General features: G+C 44.6%; 1 protein-coding gene across 1 annotated transcript in view; it reads right to left on the reverse strand.

Moving 5' to 3' along the window:
- Positions 1-20,318, reverse strand: part of HOMER2 (homer scaffold protein 2) — a 315,280-nt gene extending 294,962 nt beyond the window's left edge. The window contains exon 1 of the mRNA XM_077472968.1: positions 19,945-20,318. Within this exon, the coding sequence (XP_077329094.1) occupies positions 19,945-19,949 (5 nt within the window). The 5' untranslated portion in view covers positions 19,950-20,318. The remainder of the gene's footprint in view (positions 1-19,944) is intronic.
- Between the last annotated feature and the right edge of the window lie 810 nt (positions 20,319-21,128).

The following is a 21,128-nucleotide window of genomic DNA, read 5'->3' on the forward strand; positions in this document are numbered from 1 at the left end:
GGCCATTAATGTGATCTGCAGTGTGCAGACCCAAGTGACATCCAAGTAGTGCAGATAACAAGATCTGCTCTGTTATGAACTGGTCTCATATGCCGTGTACACACGATCGGACTTTCGGGCAGACTAGGTCTGACGGTCTTCTCGACTGACTTTTGGCAGATTTCCAGCAAACTTTCTGAACGAACGGACTTGGCCACACAGAATCACACCCAAGTCTGACGTATTTGACCGTGATGACGTACAACCGGACTAGAATAAGGAAGTTCATAGCCAGTAGCCAATAGCTGCCCTAGCATCGGGTTTTTGTCCGTCGGATTAGCATACAGACGAACGGATTGTTCGACCGGACTCGAGTCCGTCAGAAAAATTTAAAACGTTCTAAATCTAAAGTCAGTTTGATTTTTCTACAGCAAAGGTCCGATGAAGCCCACACATGATCGAATTGTCCGCCGGATTCGTTCCGTTGGAGCTTTGCTGTCAAAGTCCGGCCGTGTGTATGCGCCATTAAGCTTGGTTTACATGTTATTTGAGCTGGTGCAATGCAGTGCTATTCATTCTGAATGCCACCCCAACCCCCCTTGATTCAAGAAGTGCAGACATGTTTTGTTGCCTGCTCATTCATCATTATGCCAAAAAATAAATATAAAAATAAAATTGCATACGGTGAGGGAGAAGTATTTGATCACCTGCTGATTTCGTACGTTTGCCCACTGATAGAAATCATCATTCTAAGAGAGTGAGAGATCCGATTGCTTCTGTGGACAGGTGTCTTTTATACAGGTAACAAGCTGAGATTAGGAGCACTCCCTTTAAAGAGAGTGCTCCTAATCTCAGCTTGTTACCTGTATAGAAGACACCTGGGAGCCAGAAATCTTGCTGATCGATAGGGAATCAAATACTTATTTCACTCATTAAAATGTAAATCAATGAAACTTTTTTGAAATTTGTTTTTCAGAATATTTGTTCTTATTCGGTCTTTCACTGTTAAAATAAACCTACCACCATTACAATTAGAGACTGATCATTTCTTTGTCAGTAGGCAAATGTACAAAATCAGCAGAGGATCAAATAATTTTTTCCTCCCCTTACTGTACGTTAATGCAACGCACCTCATCAATCTGAGTCTCTAGCCTTAGTGAGGTTTTTTTTTTTTTTTTTTTGTTTAACATACACACAACAGCCAGGGTTGGACCCCCTTTTGGCTTCAAAACTGCCTTAACTCTTCATGGCACAGATTCTAGGTGTTGGAAACATTCTTCAAAGATTTTGGTCCATATTGACATGATAGCTTCATGCAGTTGCTGCAGATTTTTCGGCTGCACATCTATGATGCAAATCTCCCATTCCACCACATCCCAATGGTGCTCTCTTGGGATTGAGATCTGCTGAGTGTGGAGGCCATTACAGTACAGTGAACTCATTGACATGTTCAAGAAACCAGTGGTGAGACGATTTGAGCATTATCCTGTCCCATAGAGGGATGGATATAGTCAGCAACAATACACAGGTAGGCCGTGGCATGTAAAGCAATCCTCAATTTGTAGTTAGGGGCCCAAGGTGTGGCAAGAACCCCCCCACCCCCATTACACCACCAGCCTGAACCATTGATACAAGACAGGATGGATCCATGCTTTCATGTTGGTTACGCCAAACTCTGAACTTATCAGAATGTCGCAGCTGAAATCGAGACTCATCAGGCCAGGCAACATTTTTCCCCCATCTTCTATTGTCCAACTTTGGTGAGCCTGTGCAAATTGTAGCCTCAGTTTTCTGTTAGAGGACTGGAGTTGTACCCAGTGTGGTCTTCTGCTGCTGTAGTCTATCAGCTGTGCATTAAGAGATGGTATTCTGCATATCTTGGTTGTAATGAGTGGTTATTTGAGTTACTGCTTCCTTTCTATCATCTCAAACCAGTCTGCCCATTCTACTCTGACATTAACAGGGCGTTTTCCTCCACACAACTAACGCTCACTGGATATTTTCTCTTTTTCAGACCATTCTCTGTAAACTCTAGAGATGGTCGTGTGAAAATCCAAGTAGATTAGCAGTTTTTGAAATACTCGGACCAGCCCATCTGGCACCAACAACCATACAATGTTCAAAGTCACTTAAGTCCCCTTTTTACCCCCCCACCATTCTGATGCTCGGTTTGAACTTCAGTAAGTCATCTTCATCACATCTAGATGCCCAAATTCACTGAGTTGCTGCCATGCGATTGGCTGATTAGCAATTTGTGTTACCAAGCAATTGAACATATATACCTAATAAAGTGGCCGGTGAGCTTATTTGCCAGCAAAGCTTGTAGGACTGGGAGGAGGCTGTTGGGGCACTTTGCATGCCACAGCAACTTGTGTGCCGCTTTATTTGTTTCTTACTTTGCTGGAATGTTTTAAGCACCAAACATTACATCCTGTGACCAATAATATTTAGAATGCTTTTAGACATCTATTATATTCATCATCATCTGGTGACTGTTTCCGAAAATCACTCGGAAGGCTCTCTGAGCATTCTCTACCCGTACAGTAGCTGTCTGTCCCTCCATTTATATGGACATTTGGTTGTTCTGTGTGGCAGCGGCCTGCGCTGAGAACCAAACAGATGGTGAGGTCTCAAGGAGAGCAGTAACAAAGTTAGAACACATGAAGAGTAATCAGGGTCAGAGCCAGTCAGGAAGACAATGCCAACTGAGACTGGTTCAACCAGCTGGAGGCAGACCGAGTTCAGCGAAGGCAAGAATCAACATCTACCATCTCAGTAGTTACGGCATTGAGAGTCTTAATGTATGAATGAAAGCTGTCAGCATTCCAGAACCGGTATGTGGAGGACGGAAGTTGGCCGTATCTACAGCACAGCTATTTCCCCACTCCGAGCAAAACGTTCCTAAAAAAGTACAGCGATACAAAGCACGCTAAGCGCTACATATTCCTAATCTTAAAAAAAATAAAAATACAATTTGAATGTCTATTTCAATCTGTTATTTTAGGAGAATTACCCTCATTTTCTATCTGGTAAATGTCAGCAGCTGTCCTAAAATAACACAATAAAAACAACAATGCATTTCTTAAAGCCCAAATCCAGGATACTGGCAACTCCCCACCCCCTCCTAGCCACCGGGTTAACAAAAAAAAAAAAGAAAAAAGAAAAAAAAAAAACGAGCCTCCAAATGCCTAGTTTACTTACCTGAAGCCATGGGCATATGATGATCCTTCTCACTTTGATTTAATTCCTGAGGTCCGCATGGTGTGGACACCTATTGTGGAGGGTGAGACTTCCAGCTGCCAGGTCCTTTCTCATAGGCTCTAGAGGCAGGAGAACTCATGGGGGTGGAGAGGAGACCAGTGCCCAAAAAGATAAAGGAGCCAAGAAAAATGTCTGGTCTCTTGGGCAGGTTATTAGTGTAACGCCCTCATCCTAGAATAGGGCTACAGATAAATTTAGTTACGCTGGGTGGTAGCCAGCCTGGCTAATTTGTGGCATTTAGAGGTCCAATAGCTTCTGTCCTAATCCTGTTTAGCTGTGGTTTTTCCTTTTGTCAGTAGGTGGTTGTCAGGGCTGGCTTAGCCCTTCCTTCTCTGGGCTGGCTGCTCAGCTGTCGGCTAATTGCTAGCTCTTATCTCTCTCTAGTTACCAGCTGTTCCTGATGATGCTCGTCTGACCTGCCTACTTAAAGCTGTCCAGCTCTCTTCACCTCTGCCTTCACCTTGGTCACATCACAAGAAACCATCTCCTGCGGTTCTGTTTAAAGACTGGCTTGCTGACATCCCTTCTGGCTCCTTATCCTGCTTGCAGTTGCTCTCCTTGGATCCCTGACTTCTGGCCTGGCTGATTACCCGATCTGGTTATTGTACTATGGCCTGGCTGACTACTTGATCCGGTTACTGGACTCTGGCTATGCTTGGACTACGCTTTTTCTATTGACCTTTTTATTTTTATTTAATAAACAAGTGAGACTTCTGTCTCGGTCTGGTTTATGGTTTCTCACAGTGGTGTTGCCTTTGACATTAGTGTGATGAGCTACAGTGAGTTCAGGATATGGATCAACATACCTTTCTCAGCCAATCATATTTGCTGCTATGCATGTTGGGAAAAGTTATTTATTCAGAAGGAGTCAGGTGATCGAGGTTTTCTTGACCCAGGGCTGTGGCCTGGGTGGACGTGTGTGTGTGTGGAAGAACTCCTGTCTGCTAGGCCTGAAGCCTATCCAGGCGGTCTCCTGGCTGCTAGGCCTATCCGGGTGTTGAAGGTTCTGCTGAGAAAAGCCTGCCAAAGATCCAGCAATGATTCTGAGAGGGATGGAGTTCTAAGGAAGCACCAGGGGTGACCCTTTGTGAGCTGCATGAAGTGTCTGAGAGGACTTCAAGGGAGAACTCATCCAATGAAATCTGTGTATGACACTGAGTAAAGTGCAGTTACTATAGGAGACAGCCTATCCTACAAAGTACAGATGTGCTGGTTCAGCTTTGAGGCTCTGTTTCCTGTACTGCTACTTCCTTATCTCACCTATTTTTGTCTAAGTAGCCTGACAATCTGCCTGTTGCTGATCGCTACTAAGGGTGTCCTGTGCCCCATCCCGTCTCCCACGTTTTTCCTGTTTGAGAAATAAAATTCTCTCTTGTTCAAGAATAAAAAGTGACTGGCGCCCAAATTTCTTTCTAGTTAATCATCCACCATGCCTAGTAACCTGCACCCTGTGGAACTAAGTCAGTCCTCCCTACCTCTGGTAGTCACCATCAGGCTCCCGAATAATCGGGGTTGGTGCTACATTAGCTTGGCTTACAGAGGAAACTGACTTTAATCCATTACACTGGAGGAAGAGGTGTTTGGAATCAAGAGTAAGGCCAGCCACATGCAGTGCAAATTTATTTCCTGCAACCATGGGAAAGTTCTGACAGGGGAATCAGCAATTGTCTGCTGCTGGCGGGGAAAGCCGTTCCAGTGGTGAGAAGACAGTTATTTTCAATAGAGGCTATTGCAGCCGCTTTCGATAATCCTAAGCAAATGCGGCAGGCTAGTTGTACCAAAGTTGATCAAATTGGTACATTCAGCCTGCCCATTAACGGTTTGAATCTTGGCTAGTTCCTCAACCATGCATGGCCAGAGAAATACAGTTTTCTTTTTTATTATAGAATCATACTTAGCTAGGTAGATGCAAAAATCGGTCCAATGCTGCATCTGTCCCCTGGTGCCTCTGCGTGGAAAACCAATTGATTGCTTATGGAACTCTCAAAGCTGAGAGCTGCAGACTGTCAGTCACAGCTCTTTGCTCTTTTCCCTCCTCGCTTATTGGAGCTCTGAGCTGTGGAGGGGTGGAGCAGCCAGCTTAAACTCTCAGTGGCTCGCAGAGAGGCTAAGACAGGTGTCAGTTCAGGCACTTGGTGGATCCAGACAACCATTGTCGGGATGACAGTGTGCCTGGACCGATTCGTGTGATGTCAGAGAGCGAACACAGCAGTGCACTCCTGGGATCCATAGAAGAAGTACAGCCAAACGAGCTGTGGCTGGACTTCTTTTTTAAAAAAAAAGGTAAAATATTGCATTGTGTATCAATTACATTTAATGTTTGCCTAGAGCTGAGCTTTTAAAGTGGTTGTAAACTCTTAGAACACACTTTCACCTACAAGTAAACCTAGATTAAGGCTTACTTGTAGGTGCTGTAAATATCTCCTAAACCTAGGAGATATTTATAATTCCCCGTACAAGGATTCCTTCTGTACATGCGCACTTTAGAAGGGTCACTGCATGCAGAGCCAGGAACACCTAGGATAACAAGACACAGAGGATTATATAAAACAATACATGCCATTTCAGCAGCAGGAGTTGAGGGGGTGGGCACTGACACAGGAAAAGCCGATCACCGGTGGCGGTCTGAGCATTGGTCCAGATCAAGGAGAACCTGCTCATCTGTGCCACCTGCACAACAGTGCCGCCTACCAGGGCCACACATCAGGGCCACCTTATCTGTCCCCACCAGTGCATATCAATGAAGAAGAAAAATTACCCGTTTGCAAAAAATGTTAACACTATGAAACATGATTTTTATATTTTACTAAATTTTCCATTTTTTTGTTTGTTTAGCAAAGAATAAAAACCCCAGCAGTGATTAAATACCACCAAAAGAAAGTTCCATTTGTGTGAAAAAAAAAAAAAAAAAATTATAAAAAATGTCATTTGGGTACAGTGTTGTGTACCGCGCAATTGTCATTCAAAGAGTGACACCGCTAAAAGCTGGTCTGGGCAGGAGGGGGGTTTAAGTGTCCAGTAAGGAAGTGGTTAAGGGAACAGTATCGATATTGTTAAACAAAAAACAAATGCTTTAAATGTGGTGGCTGTGTGCGATTTTTCTTCACCTGGTGGTCCAGCCAGTAATCTGTTATTTTTCCATATTTATTAACAGACCAGCCATACACCAAGCAAATGTCTTTCCTGCAACCACAATTTGCATTAAATACATTTTTTCGAATCCCCCATTAATATAGACAGCGTTGATGAATGAATGAATGAATGAATGAAATACTTATATAGCGCACAATGCGAACTGAATCGCCTCTAGGCGCTGTTGATGTGGGAATCCCTCCTGCTGAGCAATGTCTGCTCCTGCTAGAAGAAGACAGTGCATGTTGCTAGCGGCTATAACAGTCACTAGCGATAGTCGCAGTTAAAACCTGGCATGCTGGTTGTACCCAAGTTGATCGATTAACTTGGTACATTCAGCATGGCCATACACAGTTCAAACCTCGGTCTGTTCCTGCTCAACTGGCCAAGATATGAACTGTGTATGGCAGGCCTAAGCAGGCATTCAGTAGGCGATAAGCTGCCTCCCCCCCCCCCCCCCCCGGAATGAAGAGGGATTTCAAATGCACATCCCTTGTCAAACGCACCACAACCACGTTCATTAGATGCAGTTGCTGCACGGCCCCATTCACCACTATAGGGTGCATTGGTAGGCAATATCAACTGCAAAAAAGGTACATGCCATAACTTTCTATATTTTGGTATTCTGCAAAGCAAAGACTCACAGCGACGACAATGTATATGGGGGTGTCTGGAAATTGTTGGGTCAACTCGAATGCATTAGTCAGATTTGGTTTATTCAATAAAAGAATTTCAGCGATTCGTCTATTCATACACAAGTTTTCTGTCCGCACAGCTTTTATAAACATCCATTATGAAGAAGATCAGCGCAGTTTTTGTTGCTTTGTACCACTTAATAGAACAGATTCACTTAACAGGTGTTTCATACAATAAACACTTCATTAAAAAGAGCCATTAGCCCGCTAGCGGAATATTTTAATGATGTGTTATATCACAAATAAAACCATGGTGCTCACAGACGTCAGTACACCATGTCTGAAAATTCATTTCTTCCCTGGGTGGTGGCATCATTCTCTCCCTTTAAAGTGACATCTCCATAGCTTCTGGTGGAGTCATTCCAACTCGCCAATTAGTGAGATAAACGGGTTCTGGATTTACATCGCATAATTGTTCGCTAATAAAACATCGCCAGGGGTTCTACTCTACCACACTGAGCCCTGGTTCACAATGCCGCAACTTGTCATGTGACTTGAGAGTTCAAAGTCGCATGACAAGTCTTGCCCCATTAACTGCAATGGAACCGTTCTAAAAATAAATAAGTAAATAAATAAAATCGGTGCATCTCAAGTCGCTCTGACTTAGAAAAAGGTTTCTGCACTTCTTTTGGTGCAACTTCAATTTGATGTGCATCAAGTTCTGTTAAAGAAGTCATATGCGAGCCGCAATGAAGTCACACAGAAATGTCGGATTTAAAGAGGAAGTAAACCCTGATGAGTTTACTTCCTCTTTTTTCCCCTGCAAAGGTAAAGCATAATGGACTACTATGCATCGCATAGTAGCCCATTATGTGTCACTTACCTGACACAGGAGCCAGCGAAGTCACGCTGTCCCCTGTAGTCCGCCACATCCATCTTGCTGGTGGCGTCTCGCAGCTCCGCCGGTGTCATTCGGCGAAGCCGCGATGACGTCACTCCCGCGCATGCGCACGGGAGTCGACAAATGCGGCAGCTCCATTTTTGGAACTGCCGCGTTCAGTGCGCCTGCGCGCCGCTGTCTACGGCGCATGCGCCGTAGACAGCGGTGCCCGTTTTCGGGCAAATATCTCCTAAACCATATAGGTTTAGGAGATATTGCTTGGACCTACAGGTAAGCCTTAATCTAGGCTTACCTGTAGGTCAAAGTGGTTTGTAAGGGTTTACAACCACTTTAAAGTGGCAGTAGTGTGAACGCGGCATGATCAAGGTGCGTACATAAAATAATGATAATAATACAAAATTTATACACACATATACATACATATATACATATACACACACACACACACTACAATGAAAGCTCTACCTCAGGCCCCATTCACACCTGAGTGTTTTGCAGCTTAAAGAGGAAGTAAACCCTAATGGGTTTACTTCCTCTTTCATTCCCTGCAAAGGCAAAGCATAATGGACTACTATGCATCGCATAGTAGCCCATTATGTGTCACTTACCTGACACAGGAGCCAGCGATGTCACCGCTGTCCCCTGTAGTCCGGCGCATCCATCTTTTCGGTGGGGTCTGGCAGCTCCGCCGCTGTCATTCGGCGGAGCCGCGATGACGTCACTCCCGCGCATGCGCACGGGAGCCGACACGCGCGGCAGCTCCGTTGTTGGAAATGCCGCGCTCAGTGCGCCTGCACGCCGTAGACAGCGGTGCCTGTCTTCGGGCAAATATCTCCTAAACCGTATAGGTTTAGGAGATATTTCTTGGACCTACAGGTAAGCCTTAATCTAGGCTTACCTGTAGGTCAAAGTGGTTTGTAAGGGTTTACAACCACTTTAAAGCTCCAAAACCCTCACCGCCCAAGATCCCATGTATTTCAACGGAGGCTATGCACATACACTATATTGTCAAAATGAATGGGACGCCTTCCTTTACATTAACTTTTATGGCATCTCAGTCTTAGCAAGTAGTTGAGTTGGCCCAATCTTTGTAGCTAGAACAGCTTCAACTCTTCTGTGAAGGTTGTACACAAGGTTTAGGAGTGTGTCTATTGGCATTTTTTTTTTTAAGTAGAAAATTTTATTGGAGTATAAAAGGAGACAAATACAAAACTGAGCAGCATGATAACCATACATAAACAAATATGATAAAGAGGAGTACAATCCACCACCATCTAATGCAAAGTCGCTAGCAAAGGATTTACACCCGAGAATGAATACAAAAGGCGCCCCGAGCAGGTTAAGGTCTATGGGAATGTTTGGCCATTCTTCCAGAAGCGCATTTGTGAGGTTAAAATTCATGCATTAAAATTGTTGTGCAAATTTCATGTGACATAAATTAGAACGACCACCATTCTCTAGGTCTCAGCTAAAAAATGACATATAAAAAATATTTTTTTTTTATATTTTAGATAGATATTTTGAGTAATTTTCTAGCAAAAAAATAAAAATTATATATATATATATATATATAATGTCAGAATTGGTCTGGGTGGAAAGTGTAAAAATGTATATATTTACCTATTTTAACACGGACGTTAATCAGCATAGGTGTTAGAAAGGGGAAAATAAGCATTTACAAGGCTAATTAGGTTCACCCCGGAAATCTACTATAAAGCTGAAATCTATGCAGATATAACAAGACACAATGAATACATGATTATGCAAATATAGTGAAAGGGGGAAAAGGTCCACTTTAAAGAATGAACTCATACATGACTTAGAGGTCATCACCAAGAAACAAACACAATCTATAACATCCGACAATTCCAAGTGTGGAACGCCTTCCACTCCATGTAATAAAGAGATACTCCGGGCATAAAAGACAGATGCAAACGGCGGCAGCAGACTGCACACACGCCTGTCATCATTCAGTCGGCTGACAAGGAGTTCATTCATAAATCCAGAGGAAAGAACTCCTCGGATCCTCGTTCCATATTGTTGGGTGAATAGGGACAATGACTTAAGTAAATGACACATCCACACACGATGCTCAGGATTCCCGGCCCCCATACTAATAGGAACCATTACAGGGATGATTTATTGGAATAAACACCCCAGATGTTGCTTCATAGCGGTTATTAAGTGATGTCATACGTCTCGGGTAATTCTAGTGTTGGATTAATCACCGGCTCCATACGCTTCCGATACGTCTGAACAAGTAAAAAAAAAAAAACAAAAACAAAAAAAAAAAAAAAAAAGCACGGTTCTTGGACACATTAGAACAGCCTTTCTCAACCTTTTCAAACACAGAGGAACCCTTGAAATAGTTCTCCGGTCTCGGGGAAGCCCTGCTAAGAATTAGGAATCTACAACTCATGATACATTAATGTGATGATCAGTGGGAAGATTGGTCCTCACACTTGTGATCATTGAAAAGAATTACCTCCTTACAGATAGCTAAAAAGATCAATGGTGTCAGAGGGAACTTATCTGAAAGGCAGAAATTGCCCAATGCTGAAGGAACCCCTAGCAACCTCCTAGAAAATTAGAATATGCTCCACTGAAAGGAATAAAAAGAATGTTGATTGCAGCAACTGCTTCCTTCTACAGTTCTCAAATCTTCTTCAGGATTGTCACCCTTGCCCCCTGACACCTCGGCACTCAGTCTCACAATTCTCAGTGACATGGAAGGGCCATCAAAATGACACATTGGTGACATTCCAACCGTCTGAACAAGTCAGACAACAAACTTTGTATTCAGAACACATCAAAGCTATATTTTTCGACAAGTAAAGGACATATCGAATGTCATTCTATAACAAGCAGGGGTGTACAGAAATCCACGACAGCCAATAAGAACGCAGATTTTGGTAGTCAGCAGAACGCCGATTTGTGCTTGGCTGTCATTGGTTAATGCACAGAGATTCGAGAGCAAAAGACTTCACAGTTAACCACTCGCCAATTGATATATATATATATATATATATATATTATACACACACACACACACATACTGCGGTTTGCAAGTGGTTTACCGGGATTCTGGATGAAGATATCAGCCATGACACCGGTGTTATTTTTTTTTTCAGCCAGTGGCTGGCCTCCTTTTGCAAGCATTCCAAGCGGCTCATGAGCTGCTGGAACGCTTTCAGAAGCTCTGGGAGGGGACATTTCCCCTCCCCCCCCCCCCCCCCACGGTTTGTCTCGGACTTACCGTTTCTGCCGGCTCGCCTAAGAAATGATCCAATGATGCGTCTGGCTGGTCAAAGAGGCGATAAAAAAAATCTAGACCATCTTTGATCACCTCTGTGGCCTTGCAGGACTGGAGCAACGCCAGGTATACATGCCTTGTATTAGGAATAAAAGAGGTAAAAAAAAATAAAAATAAAAATAAATAAATAAATAAATAAAAAAAAGACAGTGTAAAAATAAAAAGGGTGGCAATGCTTTCCCCGCTCTTGATTCCCCCATCAACACAAAACAGTGTTGATAGGGGAATGGCTTTCACAGTGCTATTGTGTTCTGCCAGCAGGGAGAGGGGGGGGGGGACAAGGAGCAGAACACAAAGATTACTGCTGGCAGATATAGCCGTCAGCAGTAACTGTATTTATTAATTTTTTTCTTAAAACACACAACACCACACGTCAGGTTGGTTGTACCCAAGTCAATCGATGGATCGACTTAGGTAGAGTCAGCTTGCCCACACATGGGTCAGATCTGGGCTAGAACTGGCCAATTGGCAATCCATGTATGCCCGGCTTAACACAAACGATGTTAGTGTGGCGATTTTCCCCGCTGTGCCTTTGTGTTCTGACAGAGGGATGGGACGCCCCCGCTGTCATTGGCTGCCATTGGTTTCTCCAGCACGTCTCTTCCGGCTTCTGTCAGAAAGACAGCTGTACACACTAACCGAACGTCAGCTGGTCCTTTTGAACCAGACAATATTCAGGGGGTGTGTGCCCAGTCTAAGAGCTCATGCACATGGGCATAGAACATATAGGAAATGGCTGTACGTTGTATACACTTCATATACCCGATTACAGCTTAATCCTGTATTTCACTTGACCAGATGGCTGTAGTCAACACAGAGGCTCTCAGGTGCTGAAATACACCCTATATTCTACAATATGCACCCAATACACCTGTGTGTAAGAGTCCTAATAAGAATGACTTAATTTGCACAACTAAAGAAATAAAAAGAACAATGGCAAATCAGTATAGAAAGAAGTTATTGTTCCTGATATTAGATTTATAAAGCATACAGTTGGTGGCCCCACCCTCAGCCGACCCGTGGAATCATTAGAAATGCAATGTTCTGTAACGGTATGTCTGCTGGGTGGATCGTTCCTCCCCTACAGAAAAAGAAATGCCGTGGATACCGGTCTTCAGAAGAATGCAGAAGTTTTGACTTTTCTGTTGTATTTTTTCATCCTGTGTGAGCCATTGTCCCCATCAGTCTTATTCATTCCAAGGGGAAATAGAAGTGCTTGTGCATACTAGCACATTATAACATGAACTTGCAGGTAAACATTTTTATTTTGTTTTTTCCCTTACAGACTTCACTACCTCTTTAAAAAGGAGGCGCTCCAGTCATATTTCTGAAAATTAAAAAAAATATGTAGCTATAAAATAACTGGAGCTGCTGACTTTTAGGTCTGGTTTCCACCTATGCAGATTGCAGTTTGCAATACATATTTTTGATCCATTAAAGCGACACTAAGGCTGGATTTACACCTATGCATTTTTAGTGCATTTTGCAGATTTGTACTAAAGTCCATTTACCATGGTTTCCTATGGAACACGTTCTGTAGAGCATATCTGCAAAATGCAAAAAGCACTAGAAATGCATAGGTGTGAATCCAGCCTTAGACTGGATTCACACCTGTGCATTTTTTGTGCCTTTTGCATATTTGCACTACAGAACATGTTCCATAGGAAACCATGGTAAATGACTGTAGTGCAAATCTGCAAAATGCAAAAAGCACTAAAACTGCATAGTTGTGGATACAGCCTAAACCTTCGTGTTTTATTTTTAAATAACATGTCATACTTACCTCCACTGTGCAGCTTGTTTTGCACAGTAACACCCCCCCCCCCCCCCCCCATCATCATCCTCTTCTGGGGTCCCTCAGCAGCTCTCTTGGCTCTTCCTCGCATCAGATAACCCCCCAGGAGAAGCACTCTCCCAGGGGGTTACTTTGTGGGCGTGCCCCACCCCCAGTACAGCATTTGCATCCATAGCCACGAATGCTGGATTCGGCCAAGCCCCCCCGCAACAGCGTCAGTGGATTTGATTGACAGCAACGGGAGCCAACGGCTGCACTGCCATCAATCCATCCAATCAAGAGCCGGGACACCGTACAGAGAGGGATAGCGCATCACCGCCGAGGAAATAAAATGGGCTCAGGTAAGTAAAACAGGAGAGGGGAACGGGGGGGGGGGGGGGGGGGGGCGGTCACTGCCAGAAGTTTTTTGTCACCTAATGCATAGGATACATTAAAGTGAAAAACCATGACAGTTTAAACAAAAAACAGAAAATAAATTCTTGGCCCTTTCCATAAGATGCACAGATGTGAGCTACATTCAAGGAAACCAAATTAAATGGACTGTAGCGTGTTTCTGCAAAACTGAAAATGCACCATAAAAAAAAAAAAAAAAAAATGCATAGGTGTGACCCAGGCCTTAAAGGGGTAATAAAGCTTGACTTTTTTTTTTTTTTTTTTTAAATAACAAAAGTCACGCTTTATTACCCCTTTAAGGCCTGGGTCACACCTATGCATTTTTTTAAATAACAAAACATGTCATACTCATCTACACTGGGCAGCTCGTTTGGCACACAGTGGCCCCAATCCTCACCTTCTGGGGTCCCTCATCGGATGCCTCGGCTCCTCCCTGCATCAGCTAAGCCCCTCTGGGAAGCGCTCTCCCAAGGGGGTTAGCTTGTGGGCTCATTTCCAAGTCCTGTATGCGGCGTCCATAAGCCGCCGACTACAGGATGATTGACAGTGGCTGTGCTGCTATCAATCTAGCCAATGAAGAGCCGAGAAGATGGGGCCTGACATCAAGTGCGTTCTCAACGCGGGACTTTCAAGGGCTCAGGTAAGTAAACAGAGGGGCTGGTGGGCCTGCAATCGGCAAATGTTTTTTCGCCTTAATGCATAGGATGCATTAAGGTTAAAAAAAAATATATATATATATATATGAACCTTTACAACCCCTTTAATAAACAGACACTCACATGTCCCAGGATCCAGCGCTGTCCTCACCTGAACCATTTTTTACCTCCAGTCTTCGGTCCATGGTGGCGGCATCTCAACTGACAGATTTGTGCGTCACAGTCGAGTGCGCGCTTCACATTGTGAATAGTCCTGCAGTCTTCAGGAATCTGATGTGTCCCAGAAGACTGCAGGGAGGGAGAAGAACTTCCACTCAGATCGCCTAAGGCTCAATTTGCACCTGGGCGATTCAGCATCGTGGCAAAACACACAGCGCATTTGCAATGCTATTATTTCTTAATAGCACCCTAAATGCGGTGTGATTTTGCAGCAATTGGCGCAACGTTTGGGGTGCCATTGAGAAATAATGGCATCGCAAACGCTTCCCGCATTTTGCCACGATTCAGAAAAACCAGGTGTGAATGGAGTTTAAAGTAGGAGCGGGTACCTGTCCAACCCCCCCCCCCCCCCCCAAAAAAGTACCAAAATGTTAAAGAGGAGCGGGGGAGGAGGCCTTAAAAAGCAGAACCTCCCCTCGACCACCCAAGCCTTGCCAGACCACAAACCCAGAAGGAAGATCAAGTGAAGATGGAAGCCTCTGCAGCAGTGACACGAGGGCTCAGTTTCAAGTTAAGTCTCTTATAATGTGCTAGTATATGCGGTGCATGCTAGCACATTATGATATTGCCTTGCAGGGGAAACTACCCCTGAAATGCAACTGCAGTTTACTACCGCTTTAAATAGTGAATGAGTATACAGTGTATGCATTTTGGAGAATAAAGCCGGCCATAAATAGATCAAAATTTGTATGGTTCAGCAGGGATAGATTAGCAGATCGACTACCAACCTCCCTGCTGTCATTTCTGTCCCGCAGTAACTCCTCCTCTGACCTGCTGTTGACTCACCGACAGTCCCATTCACTATAATGGCTGGTGATGGGGCAGTGACACAACAAGGGGAGGGACATGGCGGCAGCAGGTGAGTGGATGCCGCTAACAGGCACTGCCATGATGGATCTGAAATGACAGGTGCTCTTTAAATGTAAGGACTTATTCTTGCTGGTAGTTAGAATCTTTAATATTGGCAAACATAATGAAGGTTTCCTATTAAGGATAATAAGCTGTCAGGTCAGAAAACTGCGATATCAGAACCAATTCACTCATACAGTTTGTAGTGTACATCGAATTTCAAAACAATGGGATAAAGGAATATTCCTGAATGTTGTTTTATCTCATGGTTACTGTACCATTGTGTGAATGCATCAATGCAGTGCATATTATCTCCGCTTACAGAGCTTGGATTCATTGAATGAGTTTATTAAAAAAGGAAATATTGCAAAATATACAGCCTCATGCTACATAACTAAGCTCCATGTCATGCTGAATAAAACCACAACTATTAATGTATCTTAAAATAGAAAACTATCTTTTAGATAGATTTTTTACTCCAAAAGCATTTTATTAAAACAAATTTGATTAAAAAATAAAATATAATAAAATATAATATCATATAATATAATATATATATATATATATATTTATTTATTTATTTATTTATTTAGATCCACCCTAATTGTAAGGAATCCTTATTACTCCTGTGATTAACAACTCCTTTCAATCCCATTAGAGATGTCTCTCAACCCTCTTAGGGTGGTGCCCGGGGAGTCCTCCCCCTCATCTTTCTCCTCCTTTTCTTCCCAATTTCTTCTCTCTTTTTCTGGTAGTCATTTGTTCATAGGTGCCGATGCTGCCCACATAAGTGGTGACCAATGTGCATCACTATTGCACCTTTTTTTAAACCACACTGTTGCACTACTCCAAAATTGATGGGCTACAACTGTTTCAGTCCCCAGTCTCTTCTCCCCTACTCTCCAACAGCTGGATGCCATCTGATGTCATCAGGACCAGTGCAGAGCCCAGGGCACTGAACCGGACTTAAGTAGAACATTGAAAATAAAGGTTTAGGAAGCCGTATTAAGTGTACAAAGTAAACTCGTGATTCAGGAGTTACAGATATGTGCCAATGGAGGAAGTTTGATACTAAAGCTCTGATATATGATGGATGGATATGATGAAATAGGATGGGTGGATGAATGGCAAAAGGATGGAATAGGGTGAGATAGGCTGGGATGAAATGGATTAAATAGGAGGATAGGATGGGATAGAATAGATTGAAAAGGATGAATGGGATAGGTTAGGATGAAAAGGAAATAGAATGGGATGGGGTAGGATGGCATGGATGAAATAGGATGGAATGGGAAGGGGTAGGATGGCATAGATAAGCTAGATCAGGATAGGATGGAATGGATGAACGGAATTAAATAGATTGATGGAATAGAATGGAATGGGATAGATTGATGGAATAGAATGGAATGGGATAGATTGATGGATCAAATAGGATGGGATAGGATGAGATAGTGTGGAACGCATCAATGGGATAAAATGAATTGAAGGGATAGGCTGGGACAGGATGGATGGATGATGTCACACAGATGTTGATAGTGAATGAATGATGACACCCCTATTCCTGATCTCCATACGTTTTACACACACACTTCCCTGCTCCGGCCTCATTTTGCTTCCACAAACACACGGATCCGTCAGGATCCGATACTCCAAGTCATTGCTTTACCGTAACAGCAGCACTTACTTGGTAATATTGGAATCTGCACAGCTAGTGGAGATGAACCCCGGAGATTAATTATTTCACAATGGATTCATATTCTGTATGGAACAAGCTGCCCCAACCGTCCTCCATATAGGACAGCGCCATCTCAGCAGACTAATGCTGGATTCACCCGGGGTGGGGGGGGGGGGGAAGAGGTTTTTCAAGATCACCTGGATAATAAAGAGGGTATTAAGCCCAGGTTCACACTAGTGGGATCTCTGGCATTGCATGCGATTCAGACCCACACCTCAGGTGCAGATCACATGCGATGTCTGAGCAATGCGAGTTCAGTCTTACAGTTATATGGCTGAACTCGCATTGGATTCACACAGAAAAAAGATGCAGGGACTTGTTTTCCCCCCCGCACTAGAACATGGGGGTTCTAACCTATGTGATCCGATTCCTGTGTGAGTTCACAGTTCGCACTGCGATCTGGGGGTGTCATTCAGGGCCGGTTCAGACTGCAGCAATGCGGGAACCCTGCAAATCCACTGCAGCTTCCCGCATCGCATGTCTCCCGGAGGCAGTTCACACTGCCCTATGCGAACTGCCGAGAGTGTCAAGTGAAAGTTAATGACACCCCCAAATCAGTTTATATATCGCAGTGTGAACTGCAAATTTGGACAGAAATCAGATGGCATGGATAGACAGATAATTATATATAAAAATTGTATTATTTATTTTAAATCATTAATTTATATCCACCCTGGAAAATTGTCTTTTTGTTTTGTTTTTTGTACACAAAATGTACAAACCCTGCATGTTCTGCTAGTTACTGTTAATGGGATTCCAAATGCACATGTGAGGTTGGGAGGGGGGCGGTAAAACTCCATGGTTGAGCACTGAACTGCTACCCTCTTCAGCTGGGGAAGCAAGCAACAGGGAGCGTATATTATTGTTAATTTAAAATCTTGCAAATACAGTTACATACTTTATATAAAAAAAAAAAACCCAGAGCAAAAGAATATATAAACAAAAACAAATAAGCTTACATCAGTGGCTGGTCGCTGTCAGAGGGCATAGTGCCCATCAGCCATGACAGTTAAAGTGAAAAGGACCACTCTGCGAACACCCGGCAATCATATGAAATGCACGTGTGGTTGGGATGCACTAGTGTAGCACGCAAGAAGTTAAAGCAGGTAGTGAGGAGACAACCTGTCAAATGCTCTCTGAAGAGTGATCCGGACATGGATCACTGTTCAGAAACAAAAGCACACATTAACGAGCCCTAAAAGTGTGGAGGGAGTGAGATTCATTTCCACACTGAATGTAGACTTCACAATGGCGAGGAGCTCCATACGGCGTGAAGAGCCGATTGTCTACATTTGTGTCCCAGCGCTGAGAGGTGTGCAGTCTGTCTATATAAGTGAATGGAGATGTGGTGGCAACATGGACGGGCATGGGGCATGAAATGAAGACAGTGGTACTCCTTAAGCCCCCATACACATGATCAAAAAAAAAAAAAAAAAAATATTGCTTTTGAAGAGATCGTATGATAATCTGAGTGGACACAGCGTTCCAGAGCCAATCATGGCAGTTCATCTGATACATACGATGGGACATGCATGGAAATTTTCTTTGTAGGATGCCAGAGATTGTAGGATTTCTGTTTAATCAGTACAGTTTGACTTTTACATTTGAAAATACACAACACATGACATCACTTCCAAAATTTTATTCTGTCATATGAGAATTTTCGTAACTTTAGTAAACTCTTCATTTTTGATGCTAGCGCGTGAAAAAAAAAAAAGGGGGGAAGACGGCGATCCTTCATCCGATAATCTCACCATGTGTAGCAGGCATTACTTCCAAGCTCAGCACAGGGGTGCTAAAAAAAACTGCAGCCGTGTCTCCATTAGGGATGAGCTCAGGCGTGTTCGCATGGACCACGTGCAGAGCCCGCCAGGAAGACGGCGCAGCGCTGCGCTAATCACGGGAAGCGAAACATTGCCCGATCTCTGCAGCCGCACTACGGGGCAATGTCCCACTGCCTGTGATTAGCGCAACGCTGCGCCAACTTCCTGGCGGGCTCTGCACGTGGTCCATGTGAACACGCCTGAGCTCATCCCTAGTCTCCATACATGCAGCTCAGCACTTCACCAAACAGATAAACGTCCCATCACACCGTGCGGGGCTCGGCACCCATGTGACCGCACGTCTTCCCGCTCCACATGAAAACAAGCAGCAAACACACGTGTATCACCCACCACAATGCCACATGATGCAGATTGGTGTGAAGCGATTTCAAAAATCACATCTGCACCTTTATTGCACGTTTCACACAAACATGGCTGCCCGTTGATATTAATAGGCTGTCCGAAAACACGAGACGTGGGACCCCACACACACTCAGATACACCTCAGGGGGGCAAGTCCTCAATAAAGGGAATGTGAGCTTCTTTGCTGCGCACAGGACCCCCTACTGAACTGTACGATCGTCCCTTCCCACAAAGGGGAACACAGCGCTACTCTCATGTGACTGGGGCCCCCCGTATTCCACATTAGGGGCCCCACACTTGGTGACCGCAAAGTGTACAAATCTGATCAGAGATGAGGGGCCATGAATGGAGCTCTTACTACAGAGAGATCACAGAGCCCCCCAATATTACTACACATTATACAGGACAGACCCCCTCATTAACTTAAGGGATGACCCGAGTACATCACTACACAGGGGTGACCCCATTATTAATACACAAGGGTGACCCGGGGTCCCCCCCTGTATAATAATGTGTACCAATGGCGGCTTACCCCTGTATTATAATGTTTAGTCACTGATGACCACCTCCCCCTCCCCATCACTACACAGGGGTGACCCTATATTTTATACATATGGTAACCTACCATCACTACACAGGGGTGACCCCCATAACACAGCAGTGACCCTACATTAACATACAGGGGTAACCCCCATATCACTACTCAGTTGACCCCCATTATTACACAGGGGTGACCCCTTACACATTACTGCACAGAGTTGTCCCCATTAAAACACAGGAGGAACCCCATTATTACCACACAAGGTGACCCCCAGCAGAGAAAGTTGCATGTAGGTGATAGCGGGAGGACTGAACCATGTACAGGTGAGGGGGTGTCCCCGGCACACACTTACCCCATGGTGATGGCGGTGGGTAGTCAGGCAGCTGCGGGTGACAACCAGCGGGAGGACTCGGTGTCTCTCCGGCTCTCAGCGGATCACACATGCGGCTCTCATCAGTCGATCCTCACGGGGCTCCAGCCGGCAGAGGGCTGAGTGTGATCCCGGGAAGGAGAGGCGGAGTCCCGGGGATCTAGTGTGCTCCGTCCCCCGCCATCCCCCTCCTCCTCCTCCGGTGATCAGGGTTAGTGGATCGCTGCCCGTGTTCTCCGCTCTGATCGCACTGTGGATGAAGTGAGAACACCGGCGGAGAGCAGCCCCGGCATCCCTTTAGATGGGACTCCTCCGGGGGCCCGCTAGGTGGCGCTGGAGAGGTGGAGACAGACCGAGCTGATAACTGATCGATCACTGCCAGCCTGAAAGGGGAACTCCACCCCGACTATCCCCGGTGACCGATCATTAGAGAAACAGCCAATAGAAGAGGGACACGTCATTCTCCACATGAAATGTTCCCTTTTTTAAACATTTGTTTCTGGTCCCGTTTTAATTTTCCTCTTATCTATCCTGGATGATGGATTCAGCCCTCAAATATTCCACTCACAGCCTCTCATTTTACCCGTGGATTTTGAGGGCCGGGGGAGGGGGGCACCGCCAATCACAGAGGATAAGAGAGGAGAGGAGAGAAAATGAGAAGAAAAGAGAGGGGAAGAGAGGAGAGGGGAGGAGAAGAAGAGAGGATAAGAGAGAGGAAGAGAGGAGAAGAAGAAAAGAGAGCAGAAGAGAGGGGAAGTGAGGAGAAGAGAAGAAAAGAGAGGAGAAGAGAGGAAAGGAGAAGAAAATAGAGAGGAGAAGAGAGGGGAAGGGAAGAGAGGGGGGGAGAGACGAGAGGGGAAAAGAAGAGAGGGCAAGAAAAGAGAGGGAAGGGAAGAGAGAAGAAGAGAGGGGAAGGGAAGAGAGGAGAGGAGAGAAGAGAGGGGAAGGGAAGAGAGGAGAGAAGAGAGGGGAAGGGAAGAGAGAAGAGAAGAGAAGAGAGGGGAATGGAAGAGCGAAGAAGAGAGGGGAGGAGAAGAAAGGGGAATAGAGGAGAAAGGGGAGGGGAAGAGAATAGAGGAGAAGAGGGGAGAAGAGAGGAGAGAAGAGAGGGGAGGGGGAAGAGAGGAGAAGAAAAGAGAGGAGAAGAGAAGAGAGGGGAGGGGGAA

Source organism: Lithobates pipiens, unplaced genomic scaffold, assembly GCF_037356315.1.
Source record: "Lithobates pipiens isolate NorthernLeopardFrog02 unplaced genomic scaffold, aLitPip1_a1.2 Scaffold_8, whole genome shotgun sequence".
Classification (NCBI taxonomy): Eukaryota; Metazoa; Chordata; class Amphibia; order Anura; family Ranidae; genus Lithobates; species Lithobates pipiens.